The 25032-nt window shown below is 37.5% G+C and overlaps 1 protein-coding gene across 4 annotated transcripts; it reads right to left on the bottom strand.

Annotated features, from left to right (window-relative positions):
• Positions 1-678: 678 nt before the first annotated feature.
• Positions 679-11375, bottom strand: ncam3 (neural cell adhesion molecule 3). Of its 4 annotated transcripts, none has more exons than XM_017708772.2 (17): positions 11188-11373; positions 10382-10453; positions 9592-9789; positions 8460-8627; positions 7871-8017; positions 7584-7701; positions 6597-6751; positions 5795-5919; positions 5258-5378; positions 4863-5030; positions 4489-4608; positions 3865-3867; positions 3500-3627; positions 2734-2896; positions 2285-2486; positions 1840-1959; positions 679-1342 (listed from the first exon to the last, which is right to left on the bottom strand). In XM_017708772.2, the coding sequence occupies exons 1-17, from the start codon at positions 11249-11251 to the stop codon at positions 1297-1299; spliced, it is 2118 nt and encodes a 705-aa protein (XP_017564261.1). In that variant the 5' UTR covers positions 11252-11373; the 3' UTR covers positions 679-1296. The 4 variants fall into 4 exon arrangements, with proteins under 4 accessions (XP_017564261.1, XP_017564263.1, XP_017564264.1 ...); XM_017708774.2 differs by having other exon boundaries at positions 8490-8627; positions 11188-11370; XM_017708775.2 differs by lacking the exon at positions 1840-1959 and having other exon boundaries at positions 11188-11375.
• Positions 11376-25032: the final 13657 nt, after the last annotated feature.

The following is a 25032-nucleotide window of genomic DNA, read 5'->3' as shown; positions in this document are numbered from 1 at the left end:
CCCTTAATATCATCATCCAATCACAGCTTCGAAACGGTAACTAGGTGGTGTGGGCATCTCTGACAAGCTTTCAGAACTTTAACCTCTTATGCTCCAGGGTATATTTTGGTTCTTTTATCTGAATTTACAGAACCAAGTAACTGCATGAAATAAATGTAAATTTTTATTTTATTTACTTATTTATTCTTTTTTTTTTGTTTTTTTTTTGGAAAAGTTCAGCTTCTTTTATTATAAGGGTTTAAAATGACATCACCGTCTATTAGACTGGAGAGAAGAGTTACAGCCTCACACGACGCTCAGCTTCTGAATGTAGCTTATGAAATATGAAAGTTATGAAGAACATGACGAAGTGCGTTTTGGAACCACCGGAGGTCCCAAGGAGTTTAAGAGGCTACAATGGGTCCAAAAATGGTGCAAACAATGGTTAATTCAATATACACTTCAAATAATGAAAATAAATTAATATTTAGCAACAGCTCTGAGCACGTAGAGAGCGCCAGGGCAAACACAATACATTATCTTTAAAATACATGTTGTCGTCAATTGATCTGTCTTGTATGTAGGCGTAGATGATTCAAGTCATCTAAACTGATCTGCATCTATGTAGCCTTTCTATAGGAGACCTTTTTGTGTACTCCTCGCTAATATTTTGGATATATTTTCATCTAATTATTGTTGAAAAATTCAGAGGTTAATAGTCTATCCCTGCAAGGTTGGGATAGTGTAGTGGTTAACACCTCTGCCTTCTACACTGTTGACTGGGGTTCAATCCCCACCTGGGCAAACACCCTACACTATACCAATAAGAGTCCTTGGGCAAGACTCCTAACACTGCCTTGGCCTACCTATGTAAAAATAATCAAATTGTAAGTCGCTCTGGATAAGAGCGTCAATGTAAATGCTGTAAATGTAAGTTAACAAATTTGAAAGCTTGTCAGATGAAGCAAAGGGGTGGGGCTTAGTGAAGGGTCATTATGCATTATTGCTTTAACAGTGAACAATATTATTAATTAGGTACTGTAGAAACAGTTAGCTGCTTACTTAAATTCACTCTCCATTTTAATCCTATATTTGGATCTGACCTAACAGCGCCTTCCTTATCTGCACCAACTGTGTGTATTTCAACACCTGTGGTTAACCATCTCCGTCTCAAGATTATTTGCTATTATACAGACAAATCCCTCTTACATTCTTGAGCTACACCTTAGCATCGGTTTTCCAGAAACCTATGTTCCTTGGGCCATTATTTTGAGTTTTGAGTTGTGTTTCCTCTAAAAATACAATGAAGTAAAGCCTTCAAAGTCGCGCTTCGTTGGATGAGTCACCATTGGCAGGTGGTTTCCTGAAAGAAGGGAATAAATAATGATCATTTAGGCTGAAATGCTTATATATCTTGTTCTGAGTATGTTAAAAGCGCTACAGAAAACGTCAAAACCAATGTAAAGTTGCTGTCATAAGAAAACCTTGTATATCCAAAACAGCAAAGAAAAATCATTCTTAAATGTAATGGTCATTACTATAACATTTGTATAGTGTAAGATTGGACCATTTCCATTGGTCCATTCATCATGAAATGTCCACAAGGTAAACGGCCGCTACAGAGTTATGAGGTTTTGACATGACAGCAACATGTTTGTGACATGTTTCAGGTTCTGATCACAGTCACAACCACAATTTTGAACTACAATGATTGTAGATTGTAGATGGGGATCAAAAAATGGCTGAAAGAGCTTCTGAGACCCTGGCAGGGTCCAGGCTGTCACATCCTGAGTTCCAGAGTGCCATTTTTTGTGGATGGCAGTTCTAGTCTGCATCCACCCCTCTGAAAACATCACCTACTCGAATTTGGTGAGGGGAGCTTTGTCGCACGTGACCTCTGAATGTACCCCGTTCGTCTCCCCCTTTTGTGCCTGTAGTTTTGGGATGCTACCCCTCGGTTTCTCTAGCCCATTCATGTCTCTGGATCAAAGCATACACAGACACAGAGACTCAGCCAAGGTAGGCCAGCTCACAGTACAGGGCACTTTTATATCATAACAGTGCCCTCGTTCATAAACACTTTCTGTTGTCTGTATTATTTTCCCCATAAACCAACAGTCCTTTCATGTAGCACATCAAGAGAGCAGTTAATTCAGTAAACTTCAGAAAACAAATAATAAGATATGAATTAAAACTCAGTCATCATTCAGCTAAAAACACGTCATCCATCTGTTCATCACAAAAAAGATGTGAAGTTTTTATGATGTGCATAATTAAAAAAGAATAAAAGTACAAGATTGCTTACACAGCAGCATTGTTGATCACACCTTCCTCCAAGCTCTTAGCCTCAGACATCTTGTGGCCAAACAGTTTTCTGGCCAGGAAGTTGAGCAGGCCACAGTGGTTTGTATAGCAACAGAATGCATCCACCGCCACCAGCAACACCAGGAAGACAACTATGACAATTCCAGCCACTCCACCTTTACCCAAGCTAGGTTTACTCACAGCTGCAAGAGAGTTGAGTACATATATGCTTGTTAAAGAAATAGTTCATCCAAAAACACAGGTGCAATCCAGGTTTATCTGGTCCCAATAAATGTTTGTGTATTGTCATCACAGTATTAGCATTGGCAAATGTACATGGAAAGCAGTGAATGTTCACAATAGGCACAATTCCCATGTCAGTGTCCCCATACTGTTAAATATATGTAAGAGTCAATGAATGATCATTGCGGAACTCTGGTGCACCCTTACCCTGTGGAATGGTGAAATTGAGTTTGGCTGGCCCAGAAGAGCCATTAATGTTAAATGCGAAGACCTCCATCTGGTAGTCTGAGTTGTACTGCAGATCCTGTAGCTGAATCTTGGTGGAGTTAGCAGGCATTTCCTTTTCTATCCAGTTCTCACCCTCCTTTTCCTGTTAAAGTGAAACAGATAATATTAATTTTGAAGGAGTGTTCGTCTTTGCTAGTTTACCAAGTAACAGGTTTGAAAAGTTTGAATAAGCAGGAAGTTTATGGAGTCAGGCACAAGTTTTTGGTGTAAACCTCCTCAAGAGGCACAAACGTGGAACCTAATGATAACCTGCAACTTAGGGGCCTGGCCATCAGAGGGAGTAATTACAAATGAAATAAATAACTAAAATTAGAAAGTGCTGTATGCTGTATATACACATACATACATATATAATATAGAGGGAGAGTGAAAGAGAGGTTTGAGTAGTTTTGTGGTGAATTTTCTATTGATATATCTAATGTTACTTTTATGATTTACATGCAATCACTGTTATAGCTAGATAAGCATGAAAAGCAAACAATGAGTTTAATTTCTTGTATTCTGATTCATTTTATGGCAGTGGTGAGTGGTAGAGAACCCAAGGTAAGAGCCAGGGGGCCACAAAATCCCTGAGACAAAATATGTGGATTTTGCAAGAGAAATACCCCAACTACAGAGAGAAACTGTTAGCTGTTTTTGATGAAAAATGACAAAAGTACTAAAATTATTTAGTTTAACAACTGACCATCCTGTAGCGCACTAAGAAATGTTGAATGGGCTGTCCTCCATCGTCCAGCTGTTTGATTGGGATGGAGTAGGAGTTTCCCTCTAACTTGCCATCAGTAGAAGACAGTACAGGCCTGTCTGGCTCCCCTACAGAAAGTGGAGAGGTAGAAGAAAGGGCAAAAAAAAACCAGGACAAATTAATGACAAAAAGAATTTGGTGGCTAGAAACGTGCACAATACTGCTGGTTGCCAATAGGCTTCATTCATTATTATACCATCAATTACAAGGCAGAAATATATTCTGTACTTCACAACAGTTTAAAGCTACCCAATAAAGAGTGCAAGTTACTTCTATTTAATGAATTGACAGGTCCACTGATTTACCCTCTGTGATGGCGAGGATTAAGGAATGGCGAGGATGTCATCAGAAGTACGTTCACAATGCAGGGTGAAAGGTCATCAGCAGGCAGGTGAAGTCATTTATGGTCATTGGTCAGTAAGATGGATGATGGATGAAAGAGGCAAATTATGGAGACAATGGATGAGCAATGTACACATGATAAGAATGTAAATACATCACATTCTGTATCAAATGCAAACTTTTAAAACATGTTTGAATGTGGAAGTGAAAAGGAACATTTGTAGTATATATAAGATGATTGTTTTTTAAAATGTAATAAAATGAAAGCAGCTGCCAATCAGCATTATGCCAGTTACATTGTGCTTATTGTTGGCAATGTAATGCAAATTTTTGGTTCAACTATTAGCCACATTAACAAATCTAATCATGCTTTACTATTCTAGTGTTTTGGAGACATGGAAAAAAATGAAAACTGTTCCAATGTCACAACATTTCATGGGCTATTTCAAAGATTCAGGCAAACACAGAAGCCAAAATTTGAAAATCTTTTGAAGAACAAGCCCCAAATCACATCTACCACAAAACCAAGTGTTAGCAAATAAGATGGAATGAGATGATGAAGGCAAAGGAGTTTCAGGGACACTTACGTCTGGCCTGGGTGCGGATCTTCTTCTCAGCAGACAAGCCACCAATAAAGTGTTTGTTTTTGGCAGCAAAGCGCACATAATACTCCGTGTATGGAGCCAGAGATGTGACTACCAGTGGATCTAGAAATTCAACAACATCTGTCAAAATCCCATCATGTAAGAGCCCCACATGTGTAAAATAATTTTAAAAAATTGGAATTTGCTAAAAAAATTGTAATGTGCTGTCTCAACAGGGTTGGTGCCTGAACGTAAGTATAATAAGATATGGTAGCTATCCGTGAAAAAACCCAACACACAAGACCAAAGTGAAAAATAAAACCTTTCAGATTCTGTACTGAAGATGCTAAACATTGTGCCAAGGGGGAGTAAATTACCAGAAGAAGGGATGGCAATCTGACTCCACTCATCTTGTGGTTGTTTCCTCCACTGGATGACAAACTTGCTAATGGGAGACCCTCCATCTACAAGAGGAGCATGCAGGTCGATGTAAGCTGATGTGGGTCCAGGTGAAACAGTGAAATAGACGGGCACTGCAGGTGAAGCTGGAGATGAGGACACATGAAGAGATTTAATGAAGGTAAACAAACTTAAGGCACAGATTTGATTAAAAATATATAAAATTCATTATTGTGGATAGTGCTCTGCTGCCTATATTGATTATTGTGTGGTGCATTGAAAAAAAAAAACCCTTAAAATCATTTATATTGTAGCAGGGTAACTGTAGGATATTTTGTATGTAATTATAAATACAGTGGTTGCCAGCTCTTACTTATAAGTTTGAAGTCTTTTGTGGTGCTGCCTGCCTTGTTGTTGGCTTTGCAGGAATAGACACCGCCATCAGTGGTCTTCAAATTCTTGATATTGAGCTCTGAGTCTGATCCTTCTATTTTCTGAAGACCAGCCCAAGAAACACGATAAGAAACAAGAGTAAAAGGTTTGTACTTTATGGACAGCATTGACTATATTCAAGAATGTTCAGCCATGTTCGACAGCATCGATCAGTTGCATACAATGTTGATTAAGGGAAAAGGATGAGGTGTTAACAAATTGATCTCTACTATTCATGAGATAAGGATGTATGCAGTCATTGTAACAGTTTGCACTTCTCTACAGGGAGAATTGGGGTGATATAGCTTCTGATGTAACCAGGACCAGTGTCAGTTGTCAGAGGGGCATTTAGTGGGACAGTGCCCTGCGGAACCTTATGCAATTTTATAGTGGCACATTGCAAAATATACAATACTAAGTATGTGTATAGTATACAGTTGGTCCTGCAAAAAAGTGACTTTTAAATAAAAACTCCTACCTTGCCCTCATGGTTGAGCCACTCAATGGTGGGTGAAGGGTGTCCTGTGGCATTGCAGGAGACAGACACAGACTTTCCAAGTTGCACTGCCATCTCCTCCTGGCTCAAGATCACTGATGGGCGTTCTAAAGACAATCAGCAACCCCCATTCCAAAGTTAATGTACCACAGAGCAACCATCATTCTACCTAAAAAGACGGTACGCTGAACAGCTATGTGATCCCTTAAAACCAAAATAAAGAAGTTAAGAGTGAATTTTTTTTTTTTTACAAAAAATTAACCTTGACTATTTGACTTGACTAAAGGAGGGTTTTCTCCAGGATCAGAAAAATGTCTATTTAAAAGTGCCAACACATGCTAAAAATAATGGATGAATGCTGAATGAAGGCACAGACAAAAAGGATAAAAATCTAGAAGCTGCTCTAAACCATTGAAAAAAGTTTCTAGTAAGTCCAAATGGAAATAGTTGCTTACACTGTACCAAATTTTCCATGACATCTCTGTTTATCGTACTGCAGTAAACTTTTGACATAAGAATCGATTTGGGGTTGTCAACATCAGAAAAAAAGGAAATGAAAATGGGCACAGAGGACAACTCAGGCTATGGTATCAGCTTCCTGTATCAGTTTACTTTTCCTCGTGCCAAAATAGCTAAGTGATACTGTTACTGTAAGACCTAAGTGATCCATACCAACAATGCAGAAACTCTAACTAGGCTGTCTGTTTTCTGTTTTTGAAGGAAAGAGGATTATACCTGTGATTCCAACCTCCTTGCTTAGCTTAACAGTCAAATGATTTCTCACCTGAGACGTCCAGTATGAACGCTGCACTGTCTTCTCCAAGCTTATTGGAAGCCGTGCAGACGTATTCTCCAAAGTCACTTCTGGCCACAGCTGGGATGATGAGCTCACTCTTGTCTGAGTTGTATATGTAGCGAGAGGAATCTGAGGTAGAGGGCCTGAGAGGGAAGATAGATGCAAGTTTAATTGATGGTGCTGGTGCAGACCAAATAAATGAATCATGGTTACTGGTGTCTTTTTATAAAAAAAGAGATACAATGCTGTGCAAAAGTCAGAGACCATCCTTCATTTATTTAATATCCTTTTTAAAATGGCCATTAAGTACACTTTATTCATTTTTAAATACATATTTCTGAGAAGGTTAAATATAAGACAATCCACTTGCCTAAGAAAGAAGAAAGTCAAAGGCAAATAAATGGAAGCAAATGGAGTTTTCAAAAGCAGAATAAATTAAAGATAAAGAGAAAATGGGACTCTTCACAACTATGGAAGAGCTGGTAGACCACCAAAACTCAAATCGTCAGATAAACAGTAATTCAAGCTTTTTAGTTTTGAGAGAGAGGAGAAAATCAAGGTCCACTTTTGCTTCAGATTTGAAAAAATCCACAGATGTTTCTGTCCATCTTTCCATTGTGAAAAGACAACTCAGAAACTCCAAAAAAGCTGATGGTGTTTTCAGAACAATGGACTGGCCGCCACAGAGTCCAGACCTCTACAATTTTTACTGTATGTGTTTCGAAAAACATGGATTATGAATAGCAGAAAATGCAATCAACTTCTAAGACTGAACTTTGGAGGTGTGGAAAAATATCCCTGCAAATCCCTTTGAAAAACTGAAAGCAAGCTGAATACTTGGATGTTGTCATTTTCTGTTTTTTATAATGGTTAATAACTTGTGAATAATGGTCTTTTTGACAGTAGCTAAATGAAATGAAGGGTGGTCTTTGAGTTTTGCACAGTAATGCGTTGCTATCCTATGAAAGTACTTACGGTGTCCAGATAATGGTGGGTTTCGGATTTCCTGAAACCAGACAGATTATTGTCACATTTATGTCCGGTCCTGCATGAACGTTTGTCTGCTCACTGCGAATCATCACAGTCGGTGGAACTAGAGGAGCAAGAAAATTGAGGAAACATTTAGGAGAACAAATCTTTGCAACATTTATCTTTCACCAGATCCTGAGATGTTCAATGTGTTCTAGAGCAGCCTGTAGATTTTGGGTTAGCTCCTTATTCAACAATGTGTCTGTCCTCTGTAAAAGACCCTCACAGCTCACCATTTACAACAACAGAGATGTCCAGCTCCTTCTTAATGGCCGATCGATCTTTGATGTTTGCCACACAGGTGAAGGTTCCGTGATCACTCTTACGAATGTTCGTAATCTGCAGATTCCTATTCGGCAGAACTGTAAGATGACCACTGCCTGTGGAAAAAGAAGGAGTGAAGGAGTCATCACTGTTGACCCCTACCTTCTTTTTTTCATTACAATGAAATGAAGGCCCATAAAGCACATGCACTACTTAGGTTGTCAATGGTGGCATTTCGTGACATGGGGCAGCGCAGCTTTTCTGGAGTTAGTATTCGCTCACTCTCGTTGTTAGATAGATGAGAACCTGGCTCACATTTTTAGAGTTAGTATTCTCTCACTGTGAGTGTTAGATGGATGAGATATTTGATCAAATGGACAGAGCTGTGAAGATGTTGTCCAGCCACTGGCCAGCAACATCCCTCAATTTGGCAACAAATTGGGTCATGACATGAGCCGGTGACCTCCCGCCCCATAACCATTGTCCACCATCGCCACCCCTCTGCTCTGCCAGCTGCAGGCATCACAGAGAATGAGGAAGGCGAGGAGACTCCCGTACCACATGGATAGCCTGTACCGAAGGTCCTACCGTCATTGCTCACAAGGTGACCATCCCGATACCAGTTGATCTCCACATCAGGCTTCCCAGTGACCACACATGGGACATGCACTGTCTGGTTCACCAAGAACTCATGGTATGTCTTTGTCTCACCAAAGTTTAGGTCCTCTGACAATTAAAGAGCAATGAAAAGCAAATGTGAATCAACGGCTTCATGGAATTACATCCCCAAAGACATGATACTTAATGTTCAAACAGATAAATGTTATTAAAAATGAGTGAATATTTGCAAAAAACAATAAAGTTTATCTGTTTGAACATTAAATATCTTGTCTTTGTAGTGTATTCAATTGAATATCGGTTGAAAAGGATTTGCAAATCATCGTATTCTGTTTTTATGTTTTACACAACATCCCAACTTCATTGGAATTGGGGTTGTACTTACAAGGCTGTATATGCATGGAACTGTGCTAAAATCTCATAGCACCTGGGAAAACGGCATGAATGATTTCTCCCAAAACCACCGACACTTGAATAAAAATTGATACTATAAATTGTGATAGAATATCTGCCAGATTGGGCTCCTGGAAACAAATCCAGTATTTGTCCAATATCCAGTATTTGCTATGCTGCATTGAGGAGAAATCATACCTATGCTTGTCTAACCAGGTCACAAGATACCAATAATATTACTGACAATTTTTTTAATGCTCACTTACTAGGTCAGAATATAGAATATTTTTTTTCTTATACTAGACTTAGCATGTTAAAAGAATAACTTATTTTCTCAAAATACTGACTTATGAGGTCAAATCAAAGACTTACTGTGTCAAAGTGTTTAGTGTTTGGTATCTTTTAATAATGACTTATTGCAAAATAAATAAACTTGTTATTTTGACATTGCATTAAGTAAATATTTCAAGAGAATCAATATTTTGAGAAAATGAGTTTTGTCCTCCATCTCCATAGGTGCAAGTTCTGGCTTAGCAAGGAAACAAACTAAATAATTGATTTAAATATATTTAAAATGGTTCTATACAAAATAACAATACTGGTAAAAACATCTGTAAATGTTGACAGCACTTTCTCACACAGTATCTATATTAGATATAGGAAACGCAAGGTGTCTTACCGTAGACATAGATTTTAATGGAAGAGTCGTCAACGTGAGTTTCATAGTCACAATGGCATGTGTACGTTCCGCTGTCTGTTAGGTCAACATTCTTCAAAATCAGTTTGCTCGAAGTTTCATCCACTTTCTCCACTACATGGCGATCTTCCTCAATGTCCTCCCCATCCTTCTGCCAATTAATATCTGCCTCTTTACCAGCTAGAAGTTATGGATAAAGAAAATACCACATGAAGCAAAGATATAACAGAACATCATAATTCCTTTAGATGCCTTCTAAGTGTTGTATGAATTTATGACTAAGAGATGCTGCGGGTTTGTTTTAGAAGTTCTGGAATGCTTGGACTTGGAAAGACTATTAACCGGCATGCAACATTTACGTTATGCTGTGGCTCTTTAATGTTGAAAACTTTCTTCACATTTTGCACATCTCACACACTAAAATAATTATTCATTGATGAATTCCACAGATTTCGCAGACATAATTAAATGGTCAAGATGTAAACAACGTTATTCAGAGTGATTTGATATGAAAATGTTGTTCTAGAGAAACCTCAGAATTATTCAAAGTGATGGGGATAGGAACCAGACATCTGAAGAGTTTACTTTGTTTACGTCTCAGCACTTGAATTAGGCAGAAGTTTTGAAATAACAGTGAAATTCCCTTTTAAAGAGCTGCTTAAAGTTTCTTAAGGGACCCAGAGTTCTCTCTGGCATGAACCCTTTATTTGTATATTTGTAAGAGTGCATATTATATAAACCTCAGAGAAAACTAAGAGAACAGCAGACTAACCTTTGCACAGTAATAACTGCTCATTTCCGACCTTGATGTCCACATCACTGGTGATGATATTTACTTTAGCATCTGCAAAAAGAAAAGAGCATTTTATTATTATCATTTTATTTTTAGCTCCTCAGTAGGAACAATGAGACTGAGAAGACAGAACGAAAGGCAGAGAGAGAGCACACACTGAGAGAGACAGCATGTCTTTAACAGTTATTATTATACTTAAGCACTTATAAGCTCTCTATTGTTAAGTGAGAGACAAAGTAAGACCAGAAATAGATCCAAGAGACTAAAAGTAGATTAAAGAGAGGCGACCAGGAAAAGAGTGAATGACTCTTGGCAGTAGTGGACTTCCTTTACAACCCACTATTTCTTCCTGTATAGAAGTTCAGACCTCCTCTCAGTTAGAGAGATCTACAGTGAAATGCATGTAAAGTGAAATACTATACAAGCAAATTAAGTGAGATGATAATCTGGTAATATCTAAGGGTTATACCTCTTAACATAATAGGACATAATCCTCATTAATTATTTTTATTAAAAGCAAAATGCTTTCCGCTATATGGTAAGACTATACTTTTAATAACACTGATATAAAATTGTGTTATAATTACATAAATCCTTAGAAAATAACATTTTATTTGAGTATTATGCCACTTTTGAAATATATTATTTGCACCCATTTATTGTCCCTGACAATAAACTTCACAATGAACTTTGAGTTGCATTTTATATATATATATTATGCTACATAAATAAAGCTATTTGTTGTTATTATTATTCTAATACGTTTAGAAAGCAGTCATTCTTACCTGCTAGTCCTGAATACAGAAAGAAGAGGGCGAAGAGTCTTAGTCTGAAGAGAGATGCAGCCATTGCTGTAAGAGTTGTGTCTTCCTCTGAGACTCTGAAACTCTGAAAACCTGCTGTGTAAATGTGCACGATAGCCACTGGCAGCTGCGGTGGGCCGCAGGTTTTATACTCTATGAGTGGGCTGAAGACAGAGACAGACAGGAACCACTTTATCAGTAAAATCTTCGCTGTTCTTCCCCAGCCAACACTCCCACCTCCTGATCTTTTATTCAAATTATCCACCGACGAGCAGGGTCCCAAAAGCTGCCCTGCCCTCACAGGCGCCGAATGTACCCCCCCTCCCACACTCACTCCCACCACTCCTCTCCAGAACACCGGATGGAAGGAGGTTGACTGTCTCTTGAGAGCTGATAGAAGGAGATAATTTATCGTACTGTCATCCGCTGTATTAAGGGGCTCATCTCAAAAAACGCAAGGCAAGCTTCTTGATTGAAGTTTCCCATGTACTTTGTACATTTCTTCCTAAATTTCAAATGTCAGTTCGTTTATCCTGTAATCTGTAGTGATTTAAGGTTGTTCAATGTGGAGCGATGCTTTACCACACTGGCCCTAGAGTAACCCCTGCCCTGCACTGCCTTCCCTGTTCCCAGCACACCTGATCCCACTCATTAAGAAGCTGGACGCTTCACCTTGCTGCCATCTGATAGAAGGTACCAGAGTGTCTGTTCCACCACCACCACCTGATGATGACCACCAACATGTTCCTGGACTAATCTAGACCCTTTCCAACATTCAGCATGGACTGATCACAGTCTTGCTATCACTGCACGCCTGCTTTAAATCAAACTATTTGAATCTGCTATTATACAATATTTCTGTACAGTTTACAGTGATGATGTTCGCACTAGTTCCTTCATTACTAATATGCTGCTTGATGCCAATCCATGCGTATATGTGTATATACGATGCCTATTCATATGAACTGTTTTGTGTTATGCCTAATTTACTACCCTGTATATTTATTATCTGTTGTATTTATTGTATTTTCTGCACTTGATTTATACTGTCTTGGCTATGCTCTCTGTGTAGTCCTGTGTAATGTGCCACCATTGAGGCCTGAAGAACCTCATCTGAATCCAAAGTATACAAGTTATGTTGTGGAATGAACATAAAGACCACTTGACTTCTCTTGACCTGACTTGACTCTCTGAGTGGGGTTGATGTACCGCGGGAAAATGCAAACATGTGCAGGACAGGGTTTACTCCAGGACAAGGGTTGGAATGTGCTGTTCAGGACGTGTTAACTTATTTTCACTTTCTTTAAAGAAACATGATGTGAGTGTTTAGAGAAGTAAAAAGAATATAATTTAGGAAGTTGTACAGTTGAGAGTGGGGTTATCACTGGGCTATATGTCACGTGTTTGTTTGGCATGGATTTTTCAGTTTGCTGTGAGACCAAATATTCTCTATAAGGTTTTAATCTGGACTCTGACCATGCCAAAATCTTTATTAAAAACCATTAATATTTTGATCTATTTATATTCATGTATTTATATATATTCATATTAGTCTATTTTGTGAATGTTAGCTATTACCAAGAAGGCAATTAAACACAAAGAGGCAAACATTTTATTTTACTGGACATTTATTGTATTTGTTTTATTCTTCACATTCACTTTAAAGTTACTGTTTATTTGTTGAATTTAACATACCAGAAAAAAAGACATAAAATGTGCTGAAGTCAAGGGCCTATATATATATATATATATATATATATATATATATATATATATATATAACTGTATGTTTTATTTTCTCTGGTATGTTAAACTAAAATTTGAAATTCAACAAAACATTTTATAATTGAAGGCACATTTTTCTAACTTTTGCATACAACTGTATGGCTCGAAACTATAACATATAATGTATGTTTATTATTTGCAACCAAATGTTGGTATTGTAATCTGCTTCATTAATATAATGTATTATTCAGCTTTTATTATTAACCTACTATTGTTTTATTAAGTAAAATTTTTCTGTTGTCTATACATTCTTTACATTTTTTAAATCAAATCATAATTTTTACCACTTAATGTATCACATTATAACACACAAAACAGTAAACAATCAAAATTTGATTTTGATTGAAAGTAATCAAAATTAAACTATATATATATATATATATATATATATATATATATATATATGTGTGTGTTATGACACAAGCATGTCATTTTAACACACTTATCTTATTAAATCTAATATTTTGAACTGAAGATTTTTAAAAATATGACTGTGAGTAAATGCATGAAAATTAGATAGGTTCAATCATTTGAGTGGGTACTGATAGATGGTCCTCTATGATATAACTATACAAAACTTCACTCTGGACCATAGTACGTTCTGCCACATTTGTAGAATTATTATAATACCAAGAATTGGTAACATATTCTCGAGTTCTAATATGATATATTTTATATTTATCAATCATTATGTCCATTTCCAAAATTTGAAATCTTATTTGATCCATATGTTCTTTGACTTTTTTTTCCAAACAGATTAAACCATATGGCCAAAAAAATGGGTTTAATTCATCAAATTAAATTAATCACATGTGACTATTGATTTTTAACAAAACAATGGAAAATCCAAATTTTTATTCTGAACGAAAGTATGAAAATTACATGTAATCAAAAAAGAAAGGGAACCGATGATCATCTGTGGTATGACAACACACAGTTTCAATTTAATTTCAATTTTCAATTTAAACTAAATATAGTTATGCCACACTGCTCTTTATTATGCTACATGTTGGACATGAATGGGTCAATATATTTTCCTGATATGAGGTATTTCTGTTGCAGTAGTAGTAGTTTATTGTACTGTTAGAATAGGATGTGCCTCCACCTCCTCTAACGCTGATATGATGTTGTGCGTCAGTTCCACAGCAGAAGGAGCCGTGTGTCTGGACAATGGGCCAACACTCCACTACGTGTTGTCTACTGTATACGTGAACACTTGCCACAAGCATACGTGGTTATGCAGTCACGCACTGTAGTAAGTGGCAGGATAGGACTTTAATAAACAGGCGACAGGTTATTTTTAGGTTTTCCAATTGTTTCTCTCACCTGCTCTGACAGAGGACAACACACAGCCTGTTGCGTGCAGAAATACAATGCGTTATTGTGCTAGGTGCATCCTCATGGGACATGACCAAGCATCTGCCTGCACGGCTACTCTGACCTACATGAGGGCATTTTAAGGAATTGTTGAAGGCCAAACAAAACTTAAATGGCATATTTGACCTCATTTTAAACAGCTTTGTGAAACAGTACTTTTGTTGATTTTCAGAGGTTTTCATGTGGCTCAGCAGTTCTCATTAAACACAGAGTTCTCATTAAACAGAGTTCACATTAAACATGCAGAGTTCACATTAAACACAGAGATCTCATTAAACACACAGAGATCTCATTAAACACAGAGTTCTCATTAAACAGAGATCTCATTAAACACAGAGTTCTCATTAAACAGAGTTCACATTAAACACGCAGAGATCTCATTAAACACAGAGTTCACATTAAACAGAGTTCTCATTAAACACAGAGTTCACATTAAACAGAGTTCACATTAAACATGCAGAGTTCACATTAAACACAGAGATCTCATTAAACACACAGAGTTCACATTAAACACAGAGATCTCATTAAACACGCAGAGTTAACATTAAACACAGAGATCTCATTAAACACACAGAGATCTCATTAAACAGAGATCTCATTAAACACAGAGTTCTCATTAAACAGAGATCTCATTAAACACGCAGAGATCTCATTAAACATGCAGAGTTCACATTAAACACAGAGTTCACATTAAACAGAGTTCACATTAAACATGCAGAGTTCACATTAAACACAGAGATCTCATTAAACACACAGAGATCTCATTAAACAGAGATCTCATTAAACACAGAGTTCTCATTAAACAGAGATCTCATTAAACACAGAGTTCTCATTAAACAGAGTTCACATTAAACATGCATAGTTCACATTAAACAGAGTTCACATTAAACATGCAGAGTTCACATTAAACAGAGTTCACATTAAACACGCAGAGTTCACATTAAACACAGAGATCTCATTAAACACGCAGAGTTCTCATTAAAGACAGAGTTCTCATTAAACACAGAGATCTCATTAAACACAGAGTTCTCATTAAACAGAGATCTCATTAAACACAGAGATCTCATTAAACACGCAGAGTTCACATCAAACACAGAGATCTCATTAAACACGCAGTGTTCACATTAAACACAGAGATCTCATTAAACACAGAGTTCTCATTAAACAGAGATCTCATTAAACACAGAGTTCTCATTAAACAGAGCTCACATTAAACATGCAGAGATCTCATTAAACATGCAGAGTTCACATTAAACACAGAGTTCTCATTAAACAGAGATCTCATTAAACACAGAGTTCTCATTAAACAGAGTTCACATTAAACACGCAGAGTTCACATTAAACAGAGTTCACATTAAACATGCAGAGTTCACATTAAACAGAGTTCACATTAAACACGCAGAGTTCACATTAAACAGAGTTCACATTAAACACGCAGAGTTCACATTAAACACAGAGATCTCATTAAACACGCAGAGTTCTCATTAAACAGAGATCTCATTAAACACACAGACTTCACATTAAAGACTTCTCATCCTGCCTGGAGAATTTTGGATTTAATCAATTCATCGATTTTCCTACCCACATAAAAGGACATACACTGGACTTAATCTGTTGTTCCGGTCTCACTCCGTCTAATTGTGCAGCTGATGAAGTTCATGTTACTGATCATTTCCTCCTCTCATTTAACATTACACTATGTCTCTCCATAACCAAGCCATCACGTCTCATCTCATTTAGGAACATCAAAGACATTGATAAGGATGTCCTCACCTCCAGCCTGGACAATATTCTGAACCTGGATAGCTCATCTTCGCTTGATGAACTTGTTGACCACTATAACAATAGTTTAACCTATATTCTCAACTCTCTTGCTCCTGTGAAAACTTGCTCGCTGTGAAAACTCGTTTCCTTCACTCATTCTGCCCCCTGGTATACCCCTAAACTACGGCTAATGAAAGCTAAGGCTCGTCAGCTCGAGCGACTCTATGGAAAAATCTGGTCTTACCATCCACAAAGAAATGCACAAAACACACATATTGCAGTATAAGGATGTAATTGTTCAAACTAAATCCTCCTATTACTCTGGTCTAACTAACTCTAGTGAAGGGAACACCAAATCACTGTTCTATCTAGTCAACAAACTCTTCGAACCCAAATCCTTCCTACCTTCCCACTTTCACTCAACTGATACTTGTAATGCTTTAATGTCGTTTTTTAGTGAGAAAATTTATAAAATCCACCAGAACATCTGTCCTGATCCACAGCCTCTCTCCTTCTCTCTACCTCTTTCACATAGTCAGTCTCTCTCCTGTTTTCAGCTTCCAGATGCATCTGTCATTTCTGATCTCATTAGCAAATCAAAACCTTCTACATGTCAGCTTGATCCTTTCCCTACAGTCTTAGTTAAATATGGTCTTTCCTCTCTGCTCCCCCTCATAACTGCCATTATTCATTCCTCACTCACTAGTGGAATTGTTCCTACGCCCTTCAAAACGGCTGCTATCACTCCTATTCTGAAAAAACCTGGCTCAGACCCCAACAACTTTAATAACCTTTGCCTGATTTCTAACCTCCCTTTCATTTCCAAAATACTTGAAAAATTTATTGCTACTCAAATTCATTCCTACATATCCCAAAATTGTCTCTATGAACAATTCCAGTCTGGTTTTCGCCCCCTCCATAGCACAGAAACTGCTCTTCTTAAGATCACTAATGACCTTCTCATGGCAGCTGATTCTGGTTTATTTTCCATTCTCATTCTTCTAGATCTGAGCGCAGCCTTCGACACTATTTCTCATACTATCCTCCTTAACAGACTATCTTCCATTGGCATTAATCATATCGCACTCGACTGGTTTGATTCACATCTCTCTTAGGCCGCACTCAGTTCATTCAACTCAAATCTTTCAGGTCTCAGTCTTCCCCTGTTTCTTCTGGTGTACCCCAGGGCTCTGTCCTGGGGCCCCTACTTTTCATCATTTACCTTCTGCCCCTTGGCAATATTTTTCGCTCTTTCAACATCCATTTCCACTGCTATGCAGATGACACCCAGCTCTATCTATCTAGTAAACTAAGTACTTTGTTCCCGCCCTCTTCCCTTTCCAACTGTTTATCTGAAATAAAATCCTGGTTCACCTCTAATTTCCTAAAACTTAACAGTGATAAAACTGAAATTTTGCTTTGTGGTTCCAAATCCACATTATCGCCACATTATTACCAGATTCAGCTGGTTCAGAATGCAGCTGCCCGTATTATCACTAAAACTCCTTCATTCCATCACTTTACACCTGTCCTTCAACAGCTCCACTGGCTCCCTGTTTAATATAGAATCGAATACAAAATTCTCCTCCACACATTTAAGGCCATACATAATCTTGCCCCCCCTTATCTGTCAAATCTTCTCCAAATCGCAACTTCTACTCGCTCGCTCAGATCCTCCTCTTCCATTCATCTCTCTGTACCTTCTGCTCGTCTGACTACCATGGGGTGCAGAGCTTTGGGCCGCTCTGCTCCAAAACTCTGGAACTCCCTCCCACCTGACATCCGTAACATTGACTCTTTTCCTCTTTTCAAATCCAGTCTTAAAACTCACCTGTTCAAATTAGCCTACTCTCTCTGTTGATGTTTTTTTTTTTTTTTTTAAAGAACCCTACATTTTGTACAGTGTCCTTGAGTGTCAAGAAAGGCGCTTTTAAATTAAATTTATTATTATTATTATTATTATTATTATTAATAATATTATTTAAATAAATTAATAAGATTAATAAAACACAGAGTTCATATTAAACACAGAGATCTCACTACAAAGACAAGATATTTAATGTTCAAACGGATAAAATTTATTGTTTTTTGCAAATATTCACTCATTTTGAATTTGATGCCTGCAACACGTTCTAAAGAAGTTGGGACAGGGGCGTGTTTACCACTGTGTTGCATCACCTTTCCTTTCAACAACACTCAATAAGCGTTTGGGAACTGAGACACTAATTGTTGAAGCTTTGAAGGTGGAATTCTTTCCCATTCTTGCTTGATGTACAACTTCAGTTGTTCAACAGTCCGGGGTCTCCGTTGTCATATTTTACGCTTCATAATGCGCCACACATTTTCAATGGGAGACAGGTCGGTACTGCAGGCAGGCCAGTCAAGTACCCGCACTGTTTTACTACGAAGCCACGCTGTCGTAACTCGTGCAGAATGTGGCTTGGTATTGTCTTGATGAAATAAGCAGGATGTCCCTGAAAAAGACATTGCTTGGATGGCAGCATATGTTGCTCCAAAACCTGTATGTACCTTTCAGCATTAATGGTGCCTTCACAGATGTGCAAGTTACCCATGCCATGGGCACTGACACACCCGCATACCATTATGGACTGTAGATGATGAAATCTCTAAATTCCGTGCAATTGCACATTGAGAAACATTGTTGTTAAACTGTTGGACTATTTGCTCACGCAGTTGCTCACAAAGTGGTGAACCTCACCCCATCCTTGCTTGTGAACGACTGAGCTTTTCAGGGATGCTCCCTTTATACCCAATCATGACATTCACCTGTTTCCAATTAACCTGTTCACCTGTGGAATGTTCCAAACAGGTGTTTTTTGAGCATTCTTCAACTTTCCCAGTCTTTTGTTGCCCACGTCCCAACTTCTTTGGAACGTGTTGCAGGCATCAAATTTAAAATGAGTGAATATTTGCAAAAAACAATAAAGTTTTTCAGTTTGAACATTAAATATCTCGTCTTTGTAGTTTATTCAACTGAATATAGGTTGATAAAGGATTTGCAAATCATTGTATTCTGTTTTTATTTATGGTTTACACAACGTCCCAACTTCATGGGAATTGGGGTTGTATTTTAACATGATTTATGTCCTCTTAACATTGCATTTTTTTAACACTATTTACCTCAATTCTTTTTAAAAGTAGCCCCTCCGCTGCATTAGCAGGCTATGTTTACTAAAGCTGGCACTAGAAGCTTTCGATTGGAGAAAATGTGGCCAGTCATTTTAAAGCAGTAAAAAATTTTTCATTTCGCCCTGCAACAGCCTCTTGATTGGTCGAAAGGCTTCTCCGCCAGTACTTTTCTGTGCTGCTGACTGGCTAACAGCAGTGCACTGAATCTAATGGACACTTAGGAATCCAAAGAAATTATACACTGCCATTAATTTTTTAACTCGCTGGCCAGTTTCATAAACATATATCAAAAATCAAAAAAGGATTTAGTATAAAAATACTTCAGGATGTTTTTTTCTTTTTTTTGGGGTTTTTTTTTTTTGTGGTAACCAGTAGAGATGCATAAATGCCTCAAACTAAAGCAATATAAAAGTATAAAGAATGTCAATTGAATGGCTTACAAACATCCATATTTCAGTCAGATCCGCCTTAAGCAGCGTCAAATCCAGGCTGAATCCCAAATGGCTCTGTATTCCCTCAATAGTGTGCTAGGGAAGTTTTGAAATTCCAGGTTCTGCAGGCGAATAGCTCAATGTTTGTCAAGTATGGATGTAGCTGAATCCAAACATGATTTTGAAACTATTTTTGACAATATTGTCCACCGTTCATGTGCATAATAGTGTTTAAATTCCTACGTAATGCACTACGTAAGGAGTAGGGAGCCCAGAGATTCAGAATTGAATTGAATTAGAGATTCAGCCCAGCGTGAGAAGAGGGGCGCTGTTAGCTTGACGCTACACAAGAACAGGAAATTGCACTGAGGCGCTAATGTAAATTAGCATTGTTGTTGTGGTGGTAATGTGGTGACCAAGAATACTTACAATGAAAATGTTTTGCCATTAAACAGTGCCATTATATGATATGTTCATTATTATACAACAAAAAGTTAAACCGTTTTGTACAGAGATGGGTGACATACATTTCTTGGGGGAATAATTGTTTCCATCAGTTATTATTAACAACAACTTAATCTATTTACTGAAAGAATGTGTCTTTTGTCATATTTTATGTTCTCCGCCCTTCCTCATGATAAAACCGCAGTAACTTGCGGCCTCTCAGGCTTTATTGCGTAATTTATGATAACACTTGCTTGATGACACTGATGACACTGTTTTACCTAAAAAAAATTAAAAATACAAACATCAACCACTTATTTAACCCCTCAAGCTACAGGGTTCCATCGGTTGCACTTCGATATCTGATTCTCATAAGTTAGCTTCTCATAACAGATTAGCTTCATAGCAGTCGCAGAATATATCCTGATTGGTAAATCTTAGAATTATGGTGTAATTTAGGTGTCATTCAGTCATTTAACTGTAATGTTGCTACCAATGAATGAAATCAGGTAGCCACCAATAAAAATTACGCTGATGGTGGGTGATGGGTTGCGTCTATTTTAAAGCCAGGTTAGCATGTTTGCTTCACTTGTTGAGTCTGAGTTGAAAGGCTTAAATGGGTTAAATTGGCCAATGCTTAAGTAAAGTAAATAAATAAATAGTTTAATTACAAATAAAAACAAGCCTTAAAAATGGTTAAGGAGCAATTCTAGCATTAAGGTAAAGTTTAATGACACATTGTGGCTCTTGGTGCCCTTGTAATTCCATGTTTGTAGATTTTAGGTTTTTACATATGTTAAAAACGCTGGTTCCCCTATACATTGTGTTGAAATTCTATAACGATTTGGGCAGTCGTGGGCTGCAGGTTAGGGAACCAGCCTGGTGACCGGAAGGTTGCTGGTTCGATCCCCTCGCCTGACAGTCCATGACTGAATTGCCCTTGAGCAAGACACCTAACCCCCATCTGCTTCCCAGGCACCGTGGATAGGGCTGCCAAGTTTGCTCACTGCCCCCTAATGTATGTGTTCACTAGTGTGCATGTACGTGGGTGTTTCACTGCACGGAGGTCTAACTCCATAGTGTGCGAAAACATTTGGCCGATGGTTCTGAATTTGAATAATGAATGGACAAATAAAAATGTTCCACAATTACTTGGAATGCAATTTTTACATTGACTTCCATTTAAAATTCTCAATGTTTTTGCCACTTCAGACGTGCAAGGTTTTGTCCTAACTGCGATGATATGTAAATGTTTCAAAGCATGATGCCCACATTTCAGTCAAAATAAAAGAAGAGCAGCCAGCATTTTGCTGGCCAGTGAGATGTGATTACTGTGCAGAGCGAGTAAAAAATGATTTCACTGTTTGGCATCAGGCCAGGCATAGTCTCGACTTCTGAGGGAGGGTCGCCTTTGTCATGTCATGTCGCATTTTCTGAATGATGTCTGAAAGTGAGGTCAAAACAACTCTGGCCTGCATTAACCTAACAACTCTGACCGCAGCTGCCCACTTCCTCTGCCTCACACTGATGTAATAATGAAGTCATTTCAGCCGTTGCAAGTTGGAATGTGCCACGGGCATTTTAGGAAATTCATTATCATACAATGCAGGGGCAATCAGGCAGAATGCTGTGTGCCACTGCAGAGCACGTCCGCAAAGGTCCCTCTACTGTAGAAACCAGGAACAGGGCCAAGTCATCCATCATGGTCCGAGAGCTAAATAAATCAAAGTCAGGAGTAAAAAAAATAAAACGTAATGTGTTTTTTTCCAGTGTTAATGATTTGTTTAATTGAGGACATAAAATGAAAAGTATGTCGCTTCGATCTGTGTTTGGATCAAAACTGTCATGCATGAAGCCCCCCCTTGATTCAGATCCTTAACTTCAAAGAAAAAAAGGTGGAGGAAAGCAGAGTAAATAAGATACATTACCAGAGTCAACTTCCAAGCATTCATCAAAAGCTAACCACTGCCAGTCTCATCATGCTCTGATTGGGGATATCCTGAAAACTAGGGCACCATTTACTGTAAACTGAGAAAAACAATTTGGGCCCAAATTAAGTAATTCAAGTCCAAAGGCAAGATAGCACAGATCAGAACCTTTTTTTTTAACCTAAATATCAGAAAAACTGTTGTTTATTACTTTAAATCTTGCTTCATATTTGCTGAGTGAGCATTTTATTACAAACTCTTAAGCTATAACTGTATCTTATAGTCTGTTATGTCTTTTACAACCCATTATAAGTGCTTGGCCCCACTCAGGTGTCAGTTAACTGATATCAACTTGTCTTGTGCATAATTGTGCCATGCTTTGTGTATCTGTATGTCAGTTTATATGCACATACAAACTTGTGTCTCCAAAATGTTAACTTTACGAGAAAAGGAAAAAACACTTCACTTTTAATGTAAGTTAATGGAATCAGACTTTACAGTTTTTTTCAAGTCATTTTGGGCCGTTTCTTTTCATCCATTCTTAATTTAATTTACACACAATGTAAAGGATAACAGACATTTTCAAATTACGTCAAAAACTAAAAAACGACAAAAATGGAGATACAAGGTTTTCTTCCGACAGCAGCGACGTGATCGTATATAAGTGAAAATAAGTCAGCACATGCTCTACAGGTAACAGACCTAAATATGGTATATTTGCATACTTTATTTCACAATTTCGATTTATTCACAATTTCTAATATTGGAAAAAAACAATAATAAACAAAATGTGCGTTAACTTTTGCACAGGCCACATTGTATGTTTTATTTTTTCCCAGTATGTGAAATTCAGCAAATAAACTGTAATTGTGCATTAAAATGTGTCAGAACTGTGTTCTCTGTACAGGATCTGTACTTATTTCCATGTCAACAACAAATCAACCAGGCTTGCCCAAACTTTGATGCAAAAGAGTAGCTGTATGTTTAAATAAGCAGTAGCTTCATAAATTTAGTTATGTATTTAAACACTATGGGTCAAACTTTTGCAGACACAAATGTTTCTTCTGAAATCAATGTTTTTAATTGGGAGTTTGTCCCCCTTTGCTGCAGTAACAGCCTCTACTCTTCTGGGAAAGCTTTACACTGATATTGGAACAGTCCTGTGAGCATTAGCTAAAGAAGAATGGTGGATGATCATTCACTGACCCATCGCAGAGGTATTTCATGAAGCTCCATCACACACAGCACAGTTCCACCACTTCCCGGTTTAAAAAGAAGCTTCTAAATCACACTTTGCATTAGCCATGATGCCTTTAGGCTCAGGTGTGGCTGCTTCAGTGTCGTATTCTATTGGTAATATGGGTGACCCTGAAGATGAATTTACTTATTACAGGGGTGGCTGGATACTTTTGGACATCAGGGGATTAACAGTACACATATTTCTTGTTTTTGCATCATGATATGATACATACAATGTTTATTTTTGTACTTATTTCTTTTTTGGTAACGTCCAAAATAGAGGTGGACTCTTCAACTAAATAGAGGAGGACTCTACAACTGAATAGAGGTGCAAATCAGTAGCTATTAACATCTCTACAGAGAAAATGACGTACTTTCCCGTGCACATTTGGCATTGGAATCCTGCCTTAGTCCTGGGGAATAAGTAGCTGTTGACACTCTCCACAAGGCTGATGATGGCTCAACTACTTAAAACTATTTTCTGCTCTGTTAAATAGAGCAGCCATAACATATAACTGCTAGACAATTTAAGGTGGAATGGAAAATTCAAATACAAAGCTGGCATTTCTGCTCACTCTGGTAACTGACATTTGTTTTGGGTGATGTCTTCACAAATGTGTTAGCATAGTTGCATCAGCAACCTCAGCACTCTGATCTACTCTTTATCCATCAATATTGTGCTCGACTAAGAAAACCTCACCATTTCAAACAGCTTGGCTTAATCATCCATCTGAGGTAGGCTAGTCAGTCCAAATGTTTTTACAGTTACGAGAGCTGTGCAGTGGAGTCTTTTTACATTTAGGGTTAACACTTTTAGGAGTGCAGTGGACTGTATTGAATAATTTGGGTTATAATGGATTAATGTAGTGCATTTATTAAATAAAATGATAGAACTTCTAAATAGAACTCACAGCCTGTGTCATTTCGCAACCAAAATTAAAACACTTCCACTGGACAAATAGTGTCAATTACAGCTTTATTTTAACATCATCTAGAACTGTCCACTGTGTACATCAACAAGAACTGTCCTTTGGTCAAAACCAGTTCACTCAGGCCAACAAAAGCTGACCCAGGGTGCAAAACTCTTTGGAACTGCCTCAAAGAACCCTTTTGGCGGCTTTTTTTAACAAGTGTATATTAATCTCTCCAAGTATTTGGTATTTTTGGCTAATAGACATGCCTGTAAACACAAAACATTTGTCTGCATTTGCCCGAAAGTGACGTTCCAACGGTTTCATTTAGGGGTTAAATCGGTGGTTTGGTGGTACTGCCTTGGTTTGCTGTCTGCAACCAGTTAATAAGCTATTCCATACGGAAAAAAATATATGGACCTTGTTTTAATATATTTAAAATACATTTAAAATACACTGCAATCCAGGCTAAAATACATTCCTAACACTAAAATGTATTTGAGAAGGTATTCATATTAACCAAATGTATTTTAAAATGCATTTATTTTAAAGTGAATAGGAATATATTACAGAGATGTGCCATACAAAAATAAATGTATGCAAATGTATTCATAAAAACCATTTGAAAATGAATGAACACAGTCAAAATACTGTCAAAAGCACTTCACTGTTTGGATACATTTTGAAATGAGTTTGTATTCCAGTATTTTCATTTTAATTATTAGCAAATGAACCTTTAACATGGTAAAGTCACGTGTTATAGGTATAAATACCCTGTATAAATACCTATTAAATGAT

The sequence above is a fragment of the Pygocentrus nattereri genome, chromosome 24, assembly GCF_015220715.1.
Source record: "Pygocentrus nattereri isolate fPygNat1 chromosome 24, fPygNat1.pri, whole genome shotgun sequence".
Taxonomy (NCBI): domain Eukaryota; kingdom Metazoa; phylum Chordata; class Actinopteri; order Characiformes; family Serrasalmidae; genus Pygocentrus; species Pygocentrus nattereri.
This window is presented reverse-complemented; position numbering and strand designations above follow the sequence as displayed.

Excerpts from the sequence above, each read along its gene's own strand:
- ncam3 (XM_017708772.2), bottom strand. The coding sequence starts at position 11,251 with ATGGCTGCATCTCTCTTCAGACTAAGACTCTTCGCCCTCTTCTTTCTG. Across the intron at positions 9,790-10,381 it reads GCAGTTATTACTGTGCAAAG|CTGGTAAAGAGGCAGATATT; the intron begins GTTAGTCTGCTG and ends CATAACTTCTAG. Across the intron at positions 1,343-1,839 it reads GCTCCCCTCACCAAATTCGA|GAAACCACCTGCCAATGGTG; the intron begins GTAGGTGATGTT and ends CCCTTCTTTCAG.